This window comes from Sturnira hondurensis, unplaced genomic scaffold (assembly GCF_014824575.4).
Source record: "Sturnira hondurensis isolate 20B ecotype Veracruz unplaced genomic scaffold, ASM1482457v3 Scaffold0015596, whole genome shotgun sequence".
Classification (NCBI taxonomy): Eukaryota; Metazoa; Chordata; class Mammalia; order Chiroptera; family Phyllostomidae; genus Sturnira; species Sturnira hondurensis.
The window spans coordinates 13857631-13881216 of NW_028088227.1; the positions used below are offsets into that span (position 1 = coordinate 13857631).

The 23586-nt window shown below is 37.2% G+C and overlaps 2 protein-coding genes across 6 annotated transcripts in view; one reads left to right on the forward strand and one right to left on the reverse strand.

Moving 5' to 3' along the window:
- Nucleotides 1-51: 51 nt before the first annotated feature.
- FAM229B (family with sequence similarity 229 member B) lies at nt 52-11013 on the forward strand. 4 transcript variants are annotated; one of them, XM_037065294.1, is made up of 4 exons: nt 52-140; nt 7735-7893; nt 9487-9638; nt 10804-11013. In XM_037065294.1, exons 3-4 carry the CDS (start codon nt 9514-9516, stop codon nt 10919-10921), a joined length of 243 nt encoding a protein of 80 aa, XP_036921189.1. In that variant the 5' UTR covers nt 52-140; nt 7735-7893; nt 9487-9513; the 3' UTR covers nt 10922-11013. The 4 variants fall into 4 exon arrangements, with proteins under 4 accessions (XP_036921189.1, XP_036921187.1, XP_036921190.1 ...); XM_037065292.1 differs by having other exon boundaries at nt 54-151; XM_037065295.1 differs by having other exon boundaries at nt 54-151; nt 7738-7893.
- Nucleotides 11014-20312: 9299 nt separating this feature from the next.
- Nucleotides 20313-23586, reverse strand: part of LAMA4 (laminin subunit alpha 4) — a 139627-nt gene continuing 136353 nt past the window's right edge. For both annotated transcript variants that reach the window (XM_037065074.1, XM_037065073.1), the window contains exon 39: nt 20313-20781. In XM_037065074.1, the coding sequence (XP_036920969.1) occupies nt 20636-20781 (146 nt within the window). In that variant the 3' untranslated portion in view covers nt 20313-20635. The remainder of the gene's footprint in view (nt 20782-23586) is intronic.

The following is a 23586-nucleotide window of genomic DNA, read 5'->3' on the forward strand; positions in this document are numbered from 1 at the left end:
CGCACTTCTCTAAGTTCAGACTCTCTCGAAGGCCGCCAAGTGCGCCTGCGTATGGTTGTTACCATAGCGACGGAGCCTCGGACTTTAGCTCCCCGCTGCCTAATCAACATCTTTTAGCATCTGCAGCACCTGAGGCCAGGGTAACGGGCGGGTAACTAAGCTTTGAGTAGGATTTTAAAACATGTGTCTTTAAAACTGTTAGTGGTCTCTCCTTAGAGGTTTAGCTTTCGTTTACAGGCTCAACATCCTGGGCAGCAGGTCATATTCCCTTCTTGCAGGTTCCTCGGGTCGCTGCGTTAGTGTCTCAGTCCAACAAGTCCTTTGTTCTAATAGAAAACGAAGATTGTCGATGAGCACAAAGAAACCTCAGACCAGTAGGCGTGGCAAGGTGCAACCGAAACTTGGTGGTTTGCAAAATGGCGCTTTAGAGACCCACTTTGTCGAAGCTGTAGATTTCCAACATTAACTTACAGGCCCTCTGGGGGGTTCAAAAGAAGTTAGAATAGATTTGGACTCTAAGACATATATTCCAAGAAACTTACAATCTAATTGAAGATATATACGAAGTAGAAGTAGTCAAGTAATTTTGACTTAAAATATTGTATGGTGCTAAGTGCAGTAGGATTTAGTGGATGAGGATATAAATGAGTCAGTAGAAAGCTGTTCAGAGCGATGAAATTAGAACTAGGCATTTGATTCAAATACAGTGCTTAGATGGGAGAAAGGAGGAACAGATCGAAAAATAAGGCATTTCTTAACATTACTAACTCCTTAAAATTGTCAGACATTGAATATTGTAAACCCTTATTGATCAGCTTAGATGAGATTTCAATTAACTCAATCATTTAAAAAAATGAAATGTTTTCAACAAAAATTCGGAGGAGCTATAAAATTCTAGGAAGTCTTCATTAAAAAAAGCTAAAGTATATTCGCAATTAATGTGTTATATTAGGAACACCTCACTTCTCCATCAGGACAAATAATAGTTGTTACCATGTTTTTCTGATAGCTGTTAAGTTTGAAGTTGCAATGGTGATTCATGGTGTTGAGGCTTTCCCACATTTATATTTGGATGTATTTCACTTTAGTACTTAAATCTTTTGTGATTAATAGGCAACTTTTAATCATTTTTTGCAATGGCTGGATTTTACTCTTAACTACCTTTTAGTGAAGTCAGTGGAGTCAGCAGTGGAGGTGCAATCAGGCACCTCCAACATCTCACTTTAAGTCTTGATGTTGAAACCCCAAAGTCTGGGTCTTCCAAAGTTTGCAAGTTTGGTTCATTTTGTAGACAGTGATGTTTGTAGGTGTGAGTTGGTAAACTATGGTTCCATCTTCTCTGGTATTCTAGCCCCTGCAGAGGCCCCTACCGATCATGCTGTAGTTCTCTCCCAGTCATTGCTTTCCTGAGGTCTCACATGGGAATGAAGTTAAATTAAGAAAGTCCTACAAGTCTCATTAATAACTTTATTCTGGAAAGAATAAGACTAAGAGGCAATTTTGCTTAAAAACCAAGGTAGAACCTTACATACCACTACTTCAGGACCTCAGTAGAGGCAAAAAAGATTTAAGATAGAATGTTTCCAGGAGTCCACACTGAAGTCATAAATCTGAGCATATCCTGCAGCTGAATTCACTCCTAATAAATGAACTGAGACCTCATTTAAGATACTCAACTTATGCTCAGAAGAGCAAGCAGAACCCAGGTCATCCTGCCTACATATAGCTTAAGGGAATTCTTGCTAACATAGTAATACCTCTAACAAAAACACAATGAAAAGGAAAATATGACTTATCTTTCATGCTCTAGCTGTAAGTGGAAGAACAAGTTTCAGATAAGTGGAAAAGAAGTCGAGAATCTGCCCACATGATAGTAGAGTATGGTAGATTGAATTATTGTTCTAAGTTTTTTACCCATCTCTTTTGCACATGACTATGCAGAACCTTCTGGTATAGTAGGGTAGGTAGAGTGCACATCTTTGGTTCATTGACTCTGGGTTTGGTCATGTGGCTTCCTTTGGCCAATGGAGTGAAGTCAGGTATGAAATTAGAAGGGGCTTTAGATGTGCTTTTGTCTCTTGGACTTTGCTATTTTTCCTAAGAAAAATGGCCTCAATTGGTTGCTGTTTCCAAAATAATGAAGACATGGATCATATCTGAGTCTGAATCTTGAGATATAGAGTCCTAGTAATCATTGACAAACCCAGGTGGGGCAAGTGGAGATCAGCTGAATAGAAGACTATCCACAGTTTTCCGAGCAAGTAAAATATTTTTGGTTGAAGCGAAAAATTGGAATATTGGAACAATAGCTGACTGACAAACCAAAAAAAAAAAAAACCTCACAAAAAGCCCAACAACAAAAAAACCCAGGTTGGGCAGAATTTATTGTTAAATATGAGCAATATGCTGGCTACTACTATAAAAGGAAGGAAGGAAAGAAGGAAAGAAAGAAGGAAGAAAGGAAAATAGCATTCAAAAGATGGATGAAGTATATGACCTGGATAAAAACTACCTAATGGAGGAAAATTTCTCCATATATTGTTTGTGCTTTAGAGGAACTTAATAATAAGAATACGAATTAAATAACACAAGAACTTAAAGATGCTAGCAATATATTGAGAAGTATGCTCTATGAGGGCTGAATCTTACCTGTTTTGTTCACTATCCTTACTAGCTAGAAGTTTGCCTGGTTTACTGTAGGTAGTTCATAAATATTTCATGAGTAAATGAACTAAAATAGAGATAAAAGAGCAAAGGAAATTAATGGAAGGCTAGAACACCTTAAAGGACTAGGAAATAATTAGAAGCATGAAGACAACTAGAGAGCTTAAATTTAAATCAATGATGTACAGGAAAGCTTTGAAAAAATCAAAGAGAATAGTGAAGCAAAAGAAATAGATATTAAATCTCTTAGAAGATAATATATGTATAAGAGACAATGTAGTTCAATGTAAGATTAAAACATGCCCCTGAGATGGAGAACACAGCCAATGGAAAGGAAATATTCTTACTGATATAAAAAATAATAAAGGAATAAAACTCCATAGGTTGAAAGAATACATTATATTCCATGGAAAATTTATGTAGGAAAATCAACACTAAAGTGTATATCCTGGTTAAGTGACTCAATTTTCAGAACAAAGAAAGAATACTTTAGGTACCCAGGCAAGAAACAAAAGGAGGGGGCATGGAGAAAAAACAATTAGGCCTATTTAGGCTCATGTATAGGACAGTCAGTACTGGGAGATATTGAAAAAAAATGTTACAAAGTTCCATGGGGGAATAAAATGTGTTCTAAAATATTTATACTTATATAGTTTTTCAAGTTGTCATAAAATATAGTTTGAATTTCTGGGTACTCTATTCATTTTTATTCTGCACACTGCATTTCTGAGCCTATCTCTTTTAAAGAACTATAGAAATGATCCCTGAAAATATAGTCTTCTATGCCTATCTCTTTTATGTATATCTTGACAAATACAGCAATAGCAACCAAAGTGCTACCAACATTCTTTCAACCTTTTCACCTAGCATCAAAGTTCATTAGTAAATCATCTGCCTTCTAGGTTATTACAAAATTTTCCAAAGGTTTTTCCAATAGGTTTGCCACTGAATAACATATATACCTAGCTATCCTAGCTATACCTAGCTATCCTAGCTTTCTCAGCTACTCTGAGTTGGGAAGACAGGGTTGAGAATTCTGGAGGACCAAGGCAGCTAGAATTTGCAGGGCAGAGTCCCAGAAATGAGCGAGTATAAAGAGAAATCTCTGGAGATCTTCAGGGAATTCCTTATGAGCCTTAAACTGAATACTGATCAGTAGAAACATGTGGAAACTACCTAAGACTGAGGAAAGAATGACTGGAAAGAAGCAGCCTGAATAATTCCTGGGGTTCACACAGGGCTGGGACTAGTTTACATTCTCAAAATCTTGAGTGAAGGAGCCTTGTAATACATGGGAGCACTGAGTTAAATACATAGGAGTGTATTGCCTCATTAGTGGAGAAAAATTAGCTACAGATGACAGTTCCGATCTAGCCTAAGAACTCATGAAATCAATTCTCTAAAGGACCAAGCTGTTTCCAAATGACTGTGTCCCAGAATAAAACTTGAAAATACTTAGAGGAGTAAAAGTAGAATAGAACATTTGATACTAGACAATTCACAATGTCTAGTATCAAATAAGGAATTGCAAGATATGCAAAGATATAGAAAAAAATATACTCCATAATGAGATTTTAAAAAATCAGCCAGTAAAAACAAACCAAGAAATGGCACAAATGAAAGAATTAGTAGACAAGGACATTAAAACAACTTATAAATATAGTTTCCTATATTCAAGCATAAAAATATTAAGAAGAGACAAACATAAAATACACAAATTAGACCTCTAGAAATAAGAAATACAATGTATGAGATGAAAAATACACTGGATGGAATTAAGAGCAGGTTAGACATTGCAAAAGAAAACAGTAGTTAACTTAAAGACATCCCAATAGAAACTATCCAAAATAAAACAGAGAAAAAATAATAATAAAAAGGAGGTTCAGTGAGCTGTGGGACAATTTCAGGCAGCTTTGTATTCATGTAATGGGCGTTCTAGAAGGAGGAAAAAAGAAATACTTGAAAAAACAATGGCTGTGAAATTTCTGAGTGTGGTAAAAATTATAAAATCATAAATCCAAGAAGCTCAGTGAAACTTTAGACACAGGACATAGAAATAAATCTCCACCAAGCAAATTATAATAAAATTGCTTAATATCAGTGATAAACAGAAAATATTAAAGTACCTAGAGAAAAAAGACACACTAGAAATAGAAAAATGAAGCTAAGAATAACAACAGACTTTCTTGACAACTCTGAACCAACTAATTACATGTCTAGAACATTTCACCAACTAACAACAGAATACACATTCTTTTCAAGTGTATATGGATTGTTTACCAGGACAGAATATATTCTGGCCATAAACAAATTAGACACAATAAATTTAAAAGAATTTAAACCATGCAAAATGTTCTCTGACAACAATGGACTATAAGAAATTGATAACAGAGATATAGGTAGAAGCAAAAGAAATAGAATTTTAGTTTTTAAGATAAAAACTACATTTTGATTTCAAATATTTAGGAATATTCTACCTATATCTCTGTTAAAAACTTTAAAAAACTACATTATTTTATTTGGCCTCTGGTTATTTACCTAGAGGCCAAAGAAGGTAATGAAGGGGAAATTTTAAATGAAGGAAATGAACAATATAAACTTTCAAAATTTGTGCAATGAAGGTAAAGTAGTGCTTTGATAAAAATTTATAAAATTAAATGCCTATGTTAAGAAGGTAGATCTCAAATCAATGACCTAAGCTTCCATTTTAAGACATTAGAAAAAAAATTAAACCCAAACTGAACAGAAAAAAGTAAATACTAAAGATTGGAGTAGAAATCAAATAAATAGAAAACAAAAAATTAATAGAGAAAAATCAGTGAAACCTATATGTGTTTCCTGAGAGATTAAGATTCTCTTTTGGGCTCCCTTGCTTATAAGATAAAGTCTAAAATCTTTAACTTGGATTTATGTTTCAGTACAGTTTCGCTTCAACTCATCTTTCTGACTGATTGATTTCTTTATTTTTTCTGCCATTAGTTCAGGTCTTCCCTACTGTCAGATGACTTTGTACATGCTGTTTCCTCCCCAAATGTCTCATTGTCTTTTCTTCCCACCTATTTCCATCTAGCTGATGCCTACTTGTCCTTTAGACTTAGGTTTGATACCCCTAGTCAAGGAGAAACTCCACTAGGAGAGACAATGTATTTGTTATGTTCAATATTTTATTTTCAGCTTTAAACACATGCCTGGCTGGTGGATCCTCGGCAATTACTTGCTGTATGAATGAATTTTAATAATGGACCTATTTTCTTAGGAGATGACTAGTTCAAACACTATTCCTTTTCTGCATGTCATGAATCAACATGCTGAGGATTGAAAGATTATTATTCTTGGGCTTAAGAGAATTAAGGAGAATATTTAGAGGTTTCACTATCTTCCCCCCCCCCGCCCCCACTATTTACATTTCACTTATTAGGTCATTTCTCTGTGAAGATCTGCTGGAGAGTCAAGTTCATTTGTTTTCTTTTAAGTTATTTTTTGTGCTGGAAAATTTCATGATTAAAGCTACTGTTTGGTTTGTTTCACGATATCACCCATTAAAAAAAAAAGAAACCTGGTACAGCTTGTGCCAAATAAACTAGTAAAAAAAAGTGATAAGAGGAACTAAAGAATATTCCACATGCAGATACTTTACTTTGTAGTTTAAAGATATATTGATGCCTAAAAAGTGAAATCATGACTCAACACTCTGATTTCAAGAACTATGCAAAAGAAAATGTGCTGATTTGATTTTTATATCCCAGACATTGGCTTTATTACGTTAGATATTTTTTATTCCTCAAAACAACTCTACATGAAGGGATATATATTAAATGGACAACCTTTTTAGTGATTTGCCCGAAGTCTCATGGTTAATATCGTTTAAAAATTCAAATCTAATTCTGATGTCAAAATGCTTATTTTTAAACTATTAAAAAATTGCCATCCTAAGGGTAAAATCTTTAGGTCCTGATGATGGATACATTATCTAACAATGGCCAGCAGTTATTTCAATGTGTCTGATTGTGACACAGTCAGTTAAATGGTTGCTCTAAGATAAAACTGTAATCATCTATTCACTGATAGCACCCTAGTGAGAAAAAGAAGGTAGTGGTAAGATTTTTGTCTACTATCAACTTAATTATGTAAAATGCCAATTTCCTATGACATAAATCATATGAAAACAGAGCAGCAGGAACTTAACATTAAATGTAGGCATTAAAAAAGATTTTCATTAAATGTAAAAATGCTTGCTAGCATTTAATAGTTCAGTCATCAGCTGGGAACATTTTTTAAAAAGTTAATTGAAGAGTAAATTTCTGTCTTAAGTGTTAAACTTAAGTATTACATTCAGTAAGATTACTGCTGAGACAGAAATTGGGAGAGGGAGGGAAGTCTAGAAGATAATTTTCAGCTTGCTGCTGGAGCTAAGAATTGAGACATTTTACTTTTTAGCAGGTAGAAAACTACATGAAAGAATTCCTGATGTAAATGGCGGGTGTTACTGGGACAGTTGATTATCATTCCTTTGGCAAAGATGTTACAAACAGAGAACTTCAGGGCCTAGAGAACAGGAGAGGATGGTGCAAGATGTAGTGTTCCTTTCTTGATTGTCATTATTGCAGTCATTTGGAATTTCATTTGCAAAAGAGCCTTGGGAATTTCAAGACTTTTGTGAGGAAACAGAAAAGAAGAGGTGATCCAGGTACTGGAGAGAGCTGTAAAGAATCTTACACAGTAAGAGCTACAGAGAAATTTATAAAGGTGTAGTTTGAGGCCTTTGAAGGAGGATGAGGATATAGGTAGACTTGGTTTATAATTTGTGATACTAGTTAAAGGGAAGTCTAGAAGATAGTGAGGAAAATGGGATACAAAGTGAGAAGAATCTCATGAGATTTTGTGCAGATTGATTAGAATGTAGGTCTAAAATAGGTATAGATAAATTCATTCACAGATTAAAATATTGTTAGAACAATAAGCAAGGCAGTGACAATAAGAAAAAACCTTTAAACAAACTTTGGAGACACAATTTTTAGTTATACCCTTGCTTGTTATTGGAGCTATGAATTGTGACATTTTCTTATTTAGCAGGTAAGAAACTATGTAAAAGAATCGTCTGATGTCACAATTTCTGGGTGTCACTGGAACATTTGATCATCATTCCTTTGGCAATTCAGGCTTCCATGGGAGGTCAGTAGAAGCAATTGATTTATTCACCTCTACAGGAATCAGACTCAGCCTATTTTGGTAAGTCTATGCATCCTTGAGCAAGATAGCTAAAACCTAATATCTACATAGATAGCTATATCAAACCATAGATTTTACTAATTTGTCATTGAGTGTAACATTTTTACTTGATAATTGTTAGTATATAAAAACTGTTATATAGTAATCAAATTCCTAAACTTTATTTAGTTTTATCATCACCAAAATAAACATTTACTTACTAGGCATAGGATACTAAACTGGGCACAAGAAACAGTTGTAAGACATTTTTCATTTTCCCTATCTTTTACTGAAGACATGCAAATTTATATAAGATAGAGTTGTTAACTACCTCTTATGTGCCAGACACTGTTCCAGGTGTTAAGGAGTCAGCCAACAGTGACAAAGACAGACATGGAGTGCGGTGTGGGTACAATGATTTTTGTACAATCACTTGCAAAAATTTAGAGCACTGGTTCACTCTACAGAAGGTGACCCCCCACCTTCCTTCTCTGCTAGACGTTGTTTGGCAATGTCTGGAAACATTTTTGAGTGTCAGAAGATTTGGAGAGGGGTACAGTTTTGGCACGTAGTAGGTGGAGGCCTTGGCTGCTGCAAAACATCCCACAAGGCCCAGGATAGTCTCCTCTCTCCCCAACCCCAAATATCCTATCCCAAAGTCAATGTTGTCACAGTTGAGAAGTCCTGAATTAGAATGATGATAACTGCTACAAAACAGAAATAAAATATGCTATTAAAACTTATATAATGGGAGGGGGTTATGGAAGGCTCCTCTGAGAAAGTGAAATATGAATTCAGACTTCATGAATGAGTCGGCTCTAACAAGTAAAGGGTGGGGGCACTGGGGTGGGGAAGGGTTCCAAGCAGAGGCAACAGTAGGCAGTAAAGAGCTTACTTTATATAGCTCTGTATGAGTGTGTGTGTATTTTTACACACAGATTATATTATATGTGTATATATTTAATAGTGTTCAGTAGTGCCTGCCAAATAATAATAGTTAGCATTTATTGAGCACCAACTCTGCATTAGGTACTGCACTTTAAATGTATTATCTTATTTAATCCTCCATATGCCCTGGAAGTAGATTTGTCCTTGGGAAGCATACTTCATGAAGTACCTTGCCTAAGATCACATAGCCAATTCAACTCTCCCTGGACACTTTCTTAACTAATACACTGTCTCACTGTAAATACAGAGAGACAGTGGGGAACGAATGACGACCAGGAACAGAGGGTTGGCTGAAGATATCAGCTGTACTTCAAAGGAAGACAAGGGCTTAGACAGGCAGAGAGGCAGTAGGAGGTCAGAATAAGGGCTCTAGCTTATTGATTGCAATAACCATAAAAGCAAACTGGATTTTTGTTCACACAGCAAAAATGGACTTCAGTTATGTTAACCATAGGACAGTTTTATTAACTGGCCATTCTGTATTTGTTGTAAGACTTAACAGTGTATGTAAGAAGAGGTGTATAATATAGTATTTACACAGTTTTATAGATATTTTAGTGTCTTTTTCTGAGTGTTAGAATATGCCTGTAACAAAATATCAATATTAACATTAAAAAATTCCAATGACTATTTGAGGATAACCCCCCGCCCCTATCCATTTTACAGCTTTCTAATCTAGGTTTTCAGTGAATTATGCCTTTTCGGTTTGGGGCCCAGCCACGGAGGTTTCCAGTGGAAGGTGGAGATTCTACAGTCGGGCTGGGACCTGGGCTGAGGTCCAGTGTTGCCTGTAATGGGAAAGAGACATCACCAGCCAGGTAAAGTCTTCTTACCTCGCCAGCTGAGGGAGTGTGTAACGTCTGTCATTGATATGAACTCTAGCAGATGTTCAATATTAGCAAGAAAAAGGCCCAGGGGCACTGCTGTTATTAGACTGCTTTTAATAGACCTCAGGTTTTCTTAGGACAGAGTATTTTATAACTCCAAGTCTTTGTAAGTCTTAATGATAGAACAGTTCTTTTTTTAAAATAAATTTTGGGGGCTTTTTAATTGATAGTGTCATGTTTAGATAAGTTCCAACTGAACAAGCAAATCTTGAACATGAAGACGCAGACCTTAGATTTGGTGTCACTTTGACTTTGGTGGAGAATGGTAGAGAGCATGAAGATTCTACAAAACAAAATAATTTTTTGCAAAATCGAAGAAAACTATACTATAATTTGTTCTACTTTTCTGCTGTTTACCATAGTAAAACATCAAATGTTACATTGTTAGGTTTCTCTAAAAAGTGATAATTTTTAGGACACACATTTAAGCTAAGATAGGTACTTTAGAAGTCAGTTATTCGAGGGTGGAATCGGCTACTTTACGAAATACTGAGCACTTGTCTTTAGAAACGCTTAATGTTGGATGATGATTTGGGGGGAAATGCTGGAAAGGAATCTCAAGCACTAGATATATTTAGTGCTTGAGATTAATTTTTAATAAATTAAAAATTTATTAATTTATAATTATAGGGATGTAGGGATATTTTTGGAGTAGATGTCATTTAAGGGCTCTTTTAAACCTGAAATTCCATTAACATTCCATTAACATTTTCAATACACTCAACTGAAGTGATTTTAAGCTGCATATATGTATGAATTGCCTTAGTATTATCACTCATGTTTATAACTATGAACCCCCTCCTTTTAAAAATTTTTGGCCACTTAGCAATTATAGTGTACTCTTCAAAATAAACACTTGGAGGGTTATCTTTGTAGTTATGAATTTCCTGTGATTAAATGTGTGGCAATAACTACAACTTCCTTGCAACAGAAGTGTAAACTGTCTGCCTCATCAGTGCCACTGTGTCATAAGTACTTTGTGATATTCAAAGATATCAAAATTATTTAAAACGGTTGAACATTTACTCAAACTTAGGTGCTCTGAAAAGGTTTCCTTTTTAGCATTTAACTACATGTCACTTGCTCTTCTGTTTAGGCAGCTCCGAAGATGCCATGGAAGCCATTGCCTGACAATAACTGATGTTCCCATCACTGTCTACGCGACTATGCGAAAGCTGCCTGCACAAAGCAGCAAGGAAATGCGTCCTAAATAGCACCATTAAGTCTTTCGTAGAGGTTGACTAGGCCAAGGGTAGGGGGTCAGTATCATCTGATGATCTGGTAAACAAATAAAAGCGGTGGCACCTTTGGATGATGACAACAGTTGAAATATTTATTTTTAGTAGGAAAAGACAGAAATGTTGTCTGTAAAACATGTGTAGTAATAAGCCATCGGTTATTTTTGATAGATAAGACAGAATAATATTTCACAGTTAGAAAGTACCTTAGAGGTCATCAGTGGATCATTAATAATAGTTCAGGATGCTTATTCCACCTTGATTATCAATCAGGAAGGGTCCATTCTAAATGTTCAATGTGCTTTAGGCCTATTTCCTTTGCTTATATTTGAGTTGCTGTTTAACTAAATCTTTTTACTTGAATATCCTAAGCCAGTTTCTGGCTTGATATCTTTTGATATGATCTGTCAAAGAATAATTATATGAGATGAGAAATGGAGCTCCATGAATTGTGCATTTTGGAAGGATACCAAAGACCAAAGAAAGTTCTTAGTCCATGGTTAATCTGCAAAGCACATAAAGTGTTTGCATATGGGAGCTCAGGTTATTGGTTAAATTTATTATAATAATAAGGTAAAGGGTATGGTTCTAGCCCCATTTTTTTTTCAGGAAAAATGATGGCCCATCTTCACACTGTGCCTCGAGTCCCAGCCAGTTATCTTGAAATTATCTGCCATCTGTATTGAGAAACTTCAGGTGGAGCTTTTTTTGATTAGACTCAAGGATCAGCTTTAAGGACTAGGCCAACTCTCCATGCTTTTCTTTTTCTTTGTGCAATAATCCCAAGAAACTCAGCCTGATTTATTTTCCTCCTGGTTTTGCCCCCATCCAACAATGAACTGGTCTTCTACAAAAGACTGACTCTAGCATTAGGTACAGTTCCTCTAGTTTCTTGTCTACCTTGCAGCCCCTGAAGGTATACATACATATAAGCCTTTGAAAATGAAAAATTTATTAATTTATAATTATAGGGATATAGATGTCTATGTACTACATGAAGTAAAAAAGAAAACTGCCAGGGATTTATAAATGGAGAAATTCTAAGAGTTTTATATATCATATATATTATGTAACAATAAGGTATATAATAATATATCATATGTATAAACTAGAAAAATTCACACAGTGCTGGCAGGCATCTGAATTCCAACCAGCCAGAGTGGAAAGACCTTGTTAAACATGGGGGGCATCAAGTAGAGAGACCTCAGAAAAGCCATGCCTTAGCAGGAGGTCTAAATCAGCACTCGACTAAAAGCTAATGTATATCAACTTTAATGAAGCTTAAAAATGAAATTTGAGAGAATCAAGGTGATCCACAAGTAACTTAATGATCTGCCAAATAAAAATTAATTTTCCTTAAAGGAGGAGAACAAAATCCAGAGAATTAATTGTCCCACGTGGAGGAAAGAATAACAGGACAGGAGAAGGGAGTGATGAAAATTCTCAGAGCTCGTAGTAAAAAGCTGGGAGTGATTTATGTTTCAGCCGCAGTGGAAAGATATTTTAATATATGGAGTACTGAGTACTCAGCAAGATACTATTTTGGTGGGGGTGAGGCTGGGGTTGGGGGGGTAGGAATACCTGTAGACTGAAGGCAGCTCTGGACCTATGCCAACAAGAGCAAAACCTGAAAGTGTCAAACTATTTTCAAGTAACTAGATTGCATCAAAGGGTGGAAAAAAATACCCCTCAAAATGTAAAGAGCTGTAATAAAATCCTGCACCAAAAACGTAAAATTCACAATGACGAGCACCTAATAAAAAATTAGCACACACGGGAAAAAGGAATATACAAACTAAAGTCAAGAGAAGGAATATACAAACTAAAGTCAAGAGAACCAGTCAGCAGAAACAGACTCAGACTGACAGATGACAGCATTAACAGACAAGCTACTGCAAATAATACGGTGGTGGATAAAAGCATGATGAGGAGAGAAATGGCTGGTATAGAAAGAACCCAAGTCAAACTTTTGGAGATGAAAAATACAGTGTCTGAAATAAGCATATAAACTGAATGGGAGCGTTATGGCCAAGATGGAGCCTTAGGTAGAAACCCGTTGCTCCCTCGCACAACCAAAAGAGGATAACAACCAATCTAAAATCAATAAACAACCAAAAATTCCAGAAAATCAAATTGCATGCAACTCTGACAACCAAGGAATTAAAGAAAAAATCAACCAGAACAACCAGACCAGTAAGGCGGCAGACCCCGCAGCCACACCCAGCAGCACAACAGACCTTGGTGGCGGGCCTGGCTGCAGAACTCCCTGGGCTGCACTGGAGGGACTGACTTAAGGGGAAAACTGAGACTCAGAGCTGACCGTGGGGCGGGGTTGTCACTGTGGCAGTTTCTCCCATCTCACAGGAATCCTTTGGAAAGTGCGCTAGAGACAAGCAGAGCAGCAGCACAGTTCCATCCCTGGCCGCTCCCCCACAAACAGGCAGCAATGAGGGTTGTCCTGTGGGGGTGGGGGGCGGGAAATACCTAAGACCCCACCCCCTTACAACTTACCAGCTGTGCCAAGACAAAGAGATAGGGCCCAAATGAAAGAACAGATCAAAGCCTCAGAAAAAGAACTAAGCGAGGAGATAGCCAACCTAGCTCATGGAGAATTTAAAGCCCTGGTATTTAAAATGCTCACAGAACTGATTGAGCTTGGTCGAAAAATGAAAGAACAAATGAAAGATATCCAAAATAAAGTAAAATATTCAGGGAACCAACAGTGACAGGATGGAAACTAGGATTCAAAGCAATGATTTGAAACAAAAGGAAGAAATAAACATCCAATCAGATCAGAATGAAGAAACAAGAATCCAAAAAAAGAGGCCGAGGAATCTCTGGGACAACCTGAAACTTTCCAATATCCGAATTATAGGGGTGCCAGAAGGAGAAAAACAACAGCAAGAAATTGAAAACTTGTTTGAACAAATAGTGAAGGAAAACTTCCCCAATCTGGTGAAGGAAATAGACTTCCAGGAAGTCCAGGAAGTCCAGAGAGTCCCAAAGAAGTTGGAGCCAAAGAGGAACACACCAAGGCACATCATCAAGTTAACACAAGATTAAAGACAAAGAGAAAATTCTGAAAGAAGCAAGGGGAAAGGAGAGAGTTACTTACAAAGGGGTATCCATTAGGTTATCAGCTGATTTCTCAAAAGAAACCTTGCAGACATGAAGGGGCTGGAAAGAAGTACTTCCAGTCATAAAAGGCAAGAACCTACATCCAAGATTACTCTATTCAGCAAAGCTATCATTTAGAATGGAAGGGTAGGTAAAGTGCTTCCCAGATAAGCTCAAGTTAAAGGAGTTCATCACCACCAAGCCATTATTATATGAAACGTTAAAGGGACTTATCTAACAAAAAGAAGATAAAAAATATGACAGTAAAATCACAACAAACTCATGACTAAAAACAAATGAACCCCCACAAAAGAAAAACAATGAAAACAAAAACTAAGCAAACAACAAGACAAGAACAGAGTCAGAGAAATGGATATCACAGAGGGATTTTAGTAGGGAGGGGGGAAGGGAGGAATAGGGGGAAAAGGTACAGGGAAGAAGAAGCATAATTAGTAGGCATATAATAGTTGGGGAGAGATAAATGGTATAGGAAACAGAGAACTCAAAGAACTTACATGTACAATCCGTGGACATGAACTAAGGTGAGAGGATGATAGAAAGTTGGGGCGGGGGGCAGAGTGGAGGGGGGATAAAGAAGGGAAATTGGGAAAATTGTACTAGTATAGTCAATGAAAAATACTTAAAGAATATAAACTGAATGGGGTTTAAAGTAGATTAGATACTGGAGAAAAAATATTAATGAACTTGAAGACACAGTTCCAAATTATAGAAAATAAAATACAACAAAAAGGACTGAAAACATAAATATTCTATTTTAATATGAGGCAGTCTAATATATAAGGATGAAGACAAAAGTAGGTTTACAGTTGTGATTACATGAAATAGTTTACTCTTCATGTATTATTTATTATGTATTATATTTCATATGAACAACTATAAACTTACTTTTGCCTGTATGTTAGTGGCTTTCCAGAAGGAGGAGAGGGAAGATAAAAAAAAATTGAAGAAATATGGCTGAATTGTTTACTATTTGATGGAAACTATAAATTCGTAGATCTGAGTAGCTTAACCAACATTAGGAGAATAAAAATGTAGAAAACAAGACAAACAAAAACCATACAATTAAATGATATGAAAACCAGTGATAAAGAAACAATCTTAAAACCTGACCAAAAAATGACACATTCATTCAGAGGAACAAAAATAAAAATGAGAGTATACTCTTCATCAGAAAACATGCAAGTAAAAGGGCAATGGAACAGTATCTTTAATACCATCAAATAATATTGTGAAGACAAGACATTTCAGTCAGCCCTGACTGGAGTAGCTCAGTGTATTGAGTGGCAGCCTCTGAACCAAAGGCTCACCAGTTCGATTCCCAGTCAGGACACATGCCTGGGTTTCCAGGCCAGGTTGGGTCCCCAGTAGGGGGAATGCGAGAGGCAACCGCACATTGATGTTTCTTTCCTTGTTTCTCTCTCCCTCCTCTACTCTCTAAAAATAAATAAATAAAACATTTCTTTTAAAAAAAGACTTTTAAGTAAAAAATGCTGGAATAGCTATATTAATAATAGACAAGAAGATTTTAGAGCAAGGAATCCTACCAAGGATAAAGAAACATTTTGGGAAGATAAAGGGATCAGGTCATAACAAAAATATTTATGCAGAGCTTCAAAATACATGAAGGAAAAAACAAATTGAAAAGAGAAATAACTCTATATTTCCTGTTGGAGATTTCGACATCTGTCTACAACTGGCAGAATGACAGTACAACAGTACTTCTATTCAAGCACATGTGGAAAATTGACCAAGAATAGACCATATGGAGGGGACAAAACAAGTCTCAATGAATTGAAAAGCAGGCAAAGTATGCAGAATATGCAAAGTACGTTCCATAAAAAATTAGAAATCAGTAAGAAAAATATCTGGGGTATCTCCAAATATTGGGATATCAAATGATGCTTCCAAATAACCCATGAATAAAAGAAGAAATGATGCAGAAATTAGAGGTTTGAAGTGAGTGAAAATCCAAACACAGCATATCAAAATGCATGGAGTGCAGTTTAGTCGTGCTTAGAAAACATTAATTTTTTTCATTAGGGAAGGAGGAACATCTTAAGTCAATGATCAGAGCTTTTACTTTAAGAAAGTAGGAGGAGTGATGAACAAACTAAACCCAAAATAAGCAGAAAGAGAGAAATAATGAAGACCAGAAATCAATAAAATAAAAAACAGACAAATAGTAGAGAAAATCAATGAAGCCAAAAGCTGATTTTTTACAAAGATCTGTGAAATTTACAAACCTCTGGACAGAATTATCAGGAAAAAAAGACAAATTACTGATATCAGGAATGAGACTGGGGACATTACTACAGATCATAAAGACATTTAAAGGATAAATGAGATTTTTTTAACATGGATGAATTCTTTCGTCCTCTGAAGCTTCTGACTTGAACAAATGGCTTCCCACATTGACATGTTCCTAGATATGATCTTTCTATAAGGGACTATTGTAAACAGGTCTTAGGGCAATCCCACTGCCTCATTCCTTTATAATCTGCCTCCAGGTTGACGGCGGCTCATTAATCAGCTGTCTTAGGACATGATCATTGGAAAACATGGTCTGTTGAGGTGGCTGGTCTAGCACACTGTGTACTCGGTATGTAACTCACCATGGGACTCAATGCTAAGCAGACACCATTACTGTATTTCAGAAACTTCTTGAGGGAATCGACTGTTGCCTCCCTGTCCCATGCTTGGGCAGATGATATCAGGCTTCTATCATTCAATCTCAGCTAGGCCCCTGCCCACTACCTTGCCCCCTAATAGTGTCATCCGGGAATGGTGCCCTCTGGTGTGAAGTTTATAAACTATGTGGCTTTATCCGTGGCAGCCAAACTTCTTCCCAACTTTTTGAGACTTCTCAGGACTTAAATGTTGCCAAAGACAAGAGGGAGTGCTTCTTTATTGCTGATGGGTGCTGCCGTTTTTTCCCTCACCTTCTCCCCACACCCTCAAGCAAGTCAGAGATCTCTGAGGCTCAGGGGAATCCGCTTTCTTTTTCTCAGATTCCCAAGCACTTTCTAAGTGATTACTTAGGAAGGTGTGGTAAAGGGATAACTTCTGTGAAAACTCTGCTTTCCTGAAATTTACTCAAATATTTATGGAGTATTTATCTACATGTCAGACACAATTCTAGGCTTTTATAACACAACCATGCATAACACAAAAATTTGTGGAGCTTACATTCTGCACAGTTGCTCCTCCTGTGTTGCCTTTCTAGTCTCTGGACTCTGTGTGTGTGTGTGTGTGTGTGTGAGATGTGTTGGGGGTATGTAGTGTCACACTGCTGGTTGTGCCGACACGGCTTCCCTGAGTCAGTTCGAACAGAGAAGGGATGGGCTCCACACTTCAGTCTGACCTTAAAATGTGGCATATTTATTGTTTTATGGTCCCAGCTATAGGCCGTAGTCACCAGTTTAGGAAACAGGAAAGACTACTTGATACCCTGTACTGACCTGTTGCACACGCGGGTGTGGGAGTTCAGAAGACAAATGTGTTCCAGTAGCTGCTGAAGTATGTCCTCCTCCCACCCCATCAAACTCTGGGCTGAGAACTGCGGTGGCTTGTACTAGACAAAGGCGGGTGGATATATTCTCCTAGGTCCGCAGAATGGAAAATGCTTTTTTAAAAGTGTGTCTATACATGTGTGTGGTGAGCACTTAAAAGCATCCTTTCAGATAGTTTCATTTTGGCTTCAGCTTTTACTGTTTGGTTCTTTCGATGCTTCTCAATCCAAAATTTCAAGAGAGAACATTCAATTATTGGAATTCCTCTTCTCGTACCACCAAATAATGGGGTGTTGCTTCACTGGGAATCTATTGGAGGGTTCCCTCATCTAATCAGCCGTGGCCAAGAGAGGAGGCGGTGGGAACGGCCACTACTCCGTACTGGGCCTGTGGGAGGCCTCTTCCATTTTGAAGGGGCTCTCGACTGGCAGGGGCCATGAAAACAGCTGGTCAAAAGAGTAGGAGCACCCAACACACATTTCTCTATTTGAAGTTCCCATATCCTATGTTTGGCTCAGAGAAAAAAGATTTAGTGATTTTCTCTCTAGACAGAAGCTGGAGAAGATGAGGGTTCCATCTGAGAACTAAATCAAGCTCTTATAAATGGTAAGTTCAAAGTTTCAGAAAATCATGGCGTGGTCGTAAGAGGTATATGGGCCAGTAGATTCTCCTCTGCCAAGCATAAGAATACGAAGTACTAACTCTGAAAATTCCTTTCTACATTTTGGAGAAAGTAGAAGAATTTCTGTGGTTTTAGTCTGTATATATGTGAGTGTGTGCGCGTGCCTCCAGGGGCTGCTGGAGGTCCAGATGGGGTCTGCGCTTGGTCTGTTTAGTTTGCTCTGTGCTCATGCTGAGAATGAGGGCGTAGAGTGGCCTTCCAGAATGCCTCAGTAACTCTTTTGGAAAAGAAAGTGGTAGACAGTTTCAGAGCCACTCCTTACTCTTTAGGTCTTAAAGAGTCAGTATTGTGAGGGTTTGGTGTATTTGAGGCAAGGGTTCCAGTCTGTGCCAGTTAAGGTCCTAGACTCCTGTATTCAGAAGTTTTAGCCCAAAAGTCTTACATAGCTCAGAAGGTTTGGTTTGGTCAGTCTGGTATTTTCCTGTTTTGGTTGCTGGTGCTCTAATTTAATTCCCAACTGAAAGATCAGGCCATTTCCACCTCCTGCCTCCCCCACCCTCAAACTCTGCCATTTCATATTTCCAGCTTCTTTTGGGTATTCTGGCCCTTTAAAACTTGTATTCTTTCATGGTGACAGTCAGCTGCATTGAGCACCTGTTGTATTTCTAGACAGTTATGGCCAGTGCCCTATTGATTTGCTCAGTCACAGCCCACCAGCTGCTGCTTTAGGGCACTTCAGTGGTTGCACGGACATTTGGGTTTGTGATCCCAGCTTTAGAGACTAGCTGAGAGTTGGCCTGAAGGCAGATGGTCCTCTGGAGGCAGAAAGCAAGGAGGGTCATCATGCTGCCCCTCATTCAAACCCTGGCTCTGCAGTCTGGCTGGATGACAACTGACAAGTTACTTTACTGTTTGAAGTTTTAGATTTCTCATCTGCAAGTGCTACCTTACAGGATTAGTATGATCATCACATGAAATTAACTTTAGCTTATCATGGAGCCTGACACTTAGTAAGTCCTCTATGAATTAATGTTAGCTATTTTTATTTATGTCTTCAACATTATCATTAAGGTACCTGAGACAGAAGGGTAGCAAGGGAATTTAAATGTACATATGTAACATTTCCAAGGTAAGAGATTATTTTATTTCCTTAGTAATTCCTCAACATATTTCATCCCCTCCCCTTGCTCCAAAGTTATTTTTTCCATATCATTAATCCTGTTGGTACGAGGGCCTATTTTCCCTCATTTTGTTTTCGAGTTTAATTATTTTTTCAGGTATAATTATTTTATTTTGGTTTCTGTATTTTAATATTCCACCAGCTATTCAAGCCTATTTTCTTTTCTTTTTTATAATTTTTTGATAAAAAAGGGAATCCTTTTTAAAAAAATTTTTTAATTTATTTATCTTTAGAGGGGAAGGGAAGGAGAGAGGGAGAGAAACATCAATGTATGGTTGCCTCTCATGCATCCCTTGCTGGGAACTGGCCTGGGCATGTGCCCTAACTGGGAATTGAACTGTGATCCTTTGGTTCACAGGCCGGTGCTCAATCCACTGAGCTATACCAGCCAGGGCCCTATTTTCTTTTTCTAGTCTTTATTAATATATATATCTAAAAAAGATCATAAAATTTTAGAAATAAGACTAGTTATGTTACAGATATATAGGGAAATTTTTAGTAAAAGGACTTTTATATTTTAAATCAAATTTATTATTTTGTCCTACTCTTTCTGCTTAATGTATGTGAGGATTTCTATAGGAGCCTCTCCTCATGTAGTTTTATTTTTCTTTTAAAGAAATAAGGAAAAAAGTAGTTTAATTCCTTATTGATTATCTAGGAAAAAATCAAATTATACTTTAACTTTGCTAATGATTTGTTAGAAATTTACTTTAGTAAAGCTTGTTAACTGCTATAAACCTAAAATATTCTTCCTATACTGATAGACCACACAAAAGTGCTAAAAGCAAATCTGTCTTCTGATTGTAGATTTTATGTAAAATAGAAAAATCTTTCTAGGATAAAGAACAGTATACCAAAAATATTTTGGTCTAGATCGGAAGTTACCTTTGAAAGAAAAGATGCATCTGAGACTCTAGCCACACTTTAAAAATGTGTGCCAGTGTTTATTCAGAATGCCTCCTGTTTTACTAGAAACAGGAGCAGTAATTTCACCAGCAGGAAGTAATACAGGTGAGTTTAACACTCCTTCAATTTTCATACATTGCAGACAGTTTGGATCCAAGGTAAGAATCCGAATGAGAGATAACAAACATCCAGTCCCTGATGGTTCATTCACTGAAGTCCTGCCCCACCAGCTGAAAGCTGCCAGCAGAGGAAGAGGTGTTGTCCCTCCCGGCTGGCTCTGCGTTCCTTTCAGTGCTGTAAGGAACTTTGTATTTGGGCGTCTCCGCTCCGCTGTGTCAGGCTGCTGGGCAGGAGTTGATGCTCACAGCGCCGCTGACCAGCGCGGCTTTGTTGAAGCTCACTGGGCGCCCATCAATCACAAAGTGGCGGATGCAGCCTGTGAAGGGTCTGCTGGGGGCCAACTGTGGGGTCAGTAGAGACTCTGATGAAAGAAAGAAATAAAAGATTGCACTTGAAGGCTTCCAAGTCCAGATAATACTTCATGGTAAAAATATACATAGTAATTACTCACATCAAGATGATACATGCATCAAAAATGGAATATAGTTATTCACTAATTTTCTCAGGAAAATAATCTGCTTTTGAACATGTGGTGATTATAAAGTTTTGTTTGCCATGCCTGTCACCATCAAATTTCTAAATGTTTTAGCTGTCTTCCAAGGCTGCAATTTGCCACTTATACGTAAAGCCTCAGCAGTAAATTTTCAGGATCTACCTATGCTTTTTGGAGTTCACATGAGCCTCATTTATTTTGTCTTTTGCTGAGAAGGGTGGGGAGTGGATTTTAGCTTCTATATTATTTTTGGACTTGGCTAATGTTTCTATTTAATTCATATCATTATTGCTCACCCTTAAGCCTCCACATTATTGCCAAGCTCATAAAATATAATGAAAAAATAATGAATTTAAATAAACCAAATTTTAATGTTTCTGAGCTCAGGGTTTAAGAACTATAAATAGGGTAATAACTAGCCCAGTCTTCACGTGGGCAGAGGTGCCCTGTGGTATGCCGGGAGAACTTTCCTCCCTTATCTTAATTAGAGATCTAGAAGAAGCCTTATGCTTATTAATTGGACAGACACAATTAAATGTACTGGGATGATAGAAGCAATATAATTTAAAGCAATTTAGAGAGCTTAGAAAGATCATGAAATTAAAATCCATTTAGTCAAAGCTTATTATTATGTACAAATAGCTTTGTGAGCAGTAGCAGATAAAAGAGGCAAAACACTTAGAATATCAGTAACTCAGGAGGGAACATAAAACAGCACAGCAAATTAAACGTCAAGCAGCTGTAATAAGTTTTCTAAGCAGTATCGGTTAAGAATATGCAGAAGCTTTGTACTGAAAATGAATCATGGAAATAGCATTTCATATTTACAATGATAATTATGAAGTTTTAGATTTGGAAGGGGCCTAAAAGATTAATTCTCTCTTTCTCTAGATTAGTATGACTATATATATATTCTTGAAACCTGTTCAACATATATCATCAGAATAAAAGTGAGTGAACAGGAAAGACTGTAAAGGTAGAACTATCTACTTTCTACCCATTTTGGAGACTAGTTCTAGAACATGGATTTTGATTCTGCCCAAGGCTACACCTTTTCCTCTAGATGATGGGGACCTCATCTAGAGGAAATAATTCATACAGAATTGTGGTGCGCATATTTCATCACACAATTTATTGTTGGTAAAGACAATAAAGTGCTCCAGAAGCCTAATGTAAATGATTAATAAAATCAATACATGATTTTAATGGGAACATTCCTTAGATTGAAAGCTTGGGCATATACAGAAAAAGGCAGGATTTTCAGCAGAGGAATGAATGGTCAGAACTCTCTCCTTCTCTTTCTCTTTTGACAATATTAACTTAAATTTGTTTTACTTTTAATTTTGATTTTTAAATTATCATATAGTAAAGTTGACTTATTTTGGTATATATCTTATTGAATTTTAATACAGTGACTTTATTAATAGAAATAATGTCACCAAGATTCCATGTATTAAAAGAGAAATTGTCTTACTAATTTAGTTCATATAGGGGGAATAACAGGAGAATTCGGTTCATATAGGGGTTTTATTTATGCCTAATTTCCTTTAGTTATTGTGTTTCATGCCCTAGTTTCTGATGTAATTTTGGTGGAATTAATCTTAAAAAGCTTAAAATGATGCAATTAATGACATTCAGCTTAAATTAAAATTGCTTTTGTTCTAAGTTTGCTGGCATGATTCCTGGAAAGAAAGAAAAGCTGCGGGCTGGCGGTTAGGCCCTCCTGGCCCGCTAGTTCCTGCGTGCTGGCTCATTAGCTAGCATTTGCTATTCATTACGTGTCTCAGGCAGGCTGAATTTGGCTTCAGGTGCGTCTTGCCTACCCAGTCTGTGGAGCTTAGCCAGTGTTGTAGTGAGCGAGGATGGCAGGATGTAATGCTGGGATCAGACTTTAAAAACGAACACAAATCAGACAAATATGTGTTTGCAATTATATAGTGCAAAGTAAAGAACAAATATTATAACTTCCATGAAGAAGGTTATGCTTGTTTTGTCCATGTTCTGGAACCTAGCACAGTGCTCAGGAGACCTTTGTTGTGTGTTGACTGACGTCAGCTCCCTGGCAGCAAGGGGCCTACTATTTATTTAGTTTCGACAACATTGTGTTATAAATGCTGTAACAGTGGTATGCATAGCACCTTCTAGGGAGAGAAAGGGCACAGGTGTGCAAGCAGAAGTCTGAGCTGAGTCCCAGAGGTCAACAAGGAATTGTGTTGGGGGAGGAGTGGGAAAACTTGTTTTTTGAAAGACACTAGAGGAGGAAAAACAGAAGAACATTTTCCAGAAACTGAGGCCCTGTGCACTTATGCAAAGGCCTAGAGCAGAGGGCATCATTGAACACTCAGGGAACTGCAAGGCTCAGAAGGCGTGGGAAGACCCAAATGCAGGGCAAGGAGGGGTCAGATGATTAAGGACCTTGCATACTGTGCTCAACTAGATCCTGTAGGCCCTTAGGAAAGTTGAATTTTTTTAAACTATACTGTGAGTTCTAGAATGAAAGCAATGTGGGGTGATGTAAGAAATGATACTACACATTTTCTACATGGTACCCGTGTGAATGCACTGGTGGCTTTTGCCAAGATTCCCTTTCAGAATGGAAACCAGGAGCAGCTGGAGAGGGTTCAGGAATGGAGATGGGAAGGGAAGGAGAAAATAAAGGGTGTCCCAAATATT

Bases quoted from the DNA above. Each gene is read 5' to 3' on its own strand.
- FAM229B (XM_037065294.1), top strand. From the start codon at position 9,514: ATGCCTTTTCGGTTTGGGGCCCAGCCACGGAGGTTTCCAGTGGAAGGT. The intron at 9,639-10,803 runs GTAAAGTCTTCT...TCTTCTGTTTAG, and splicing joins AAAGAGACATCACCAGCCAG to GCAGCTCCGAAGATGCCATG.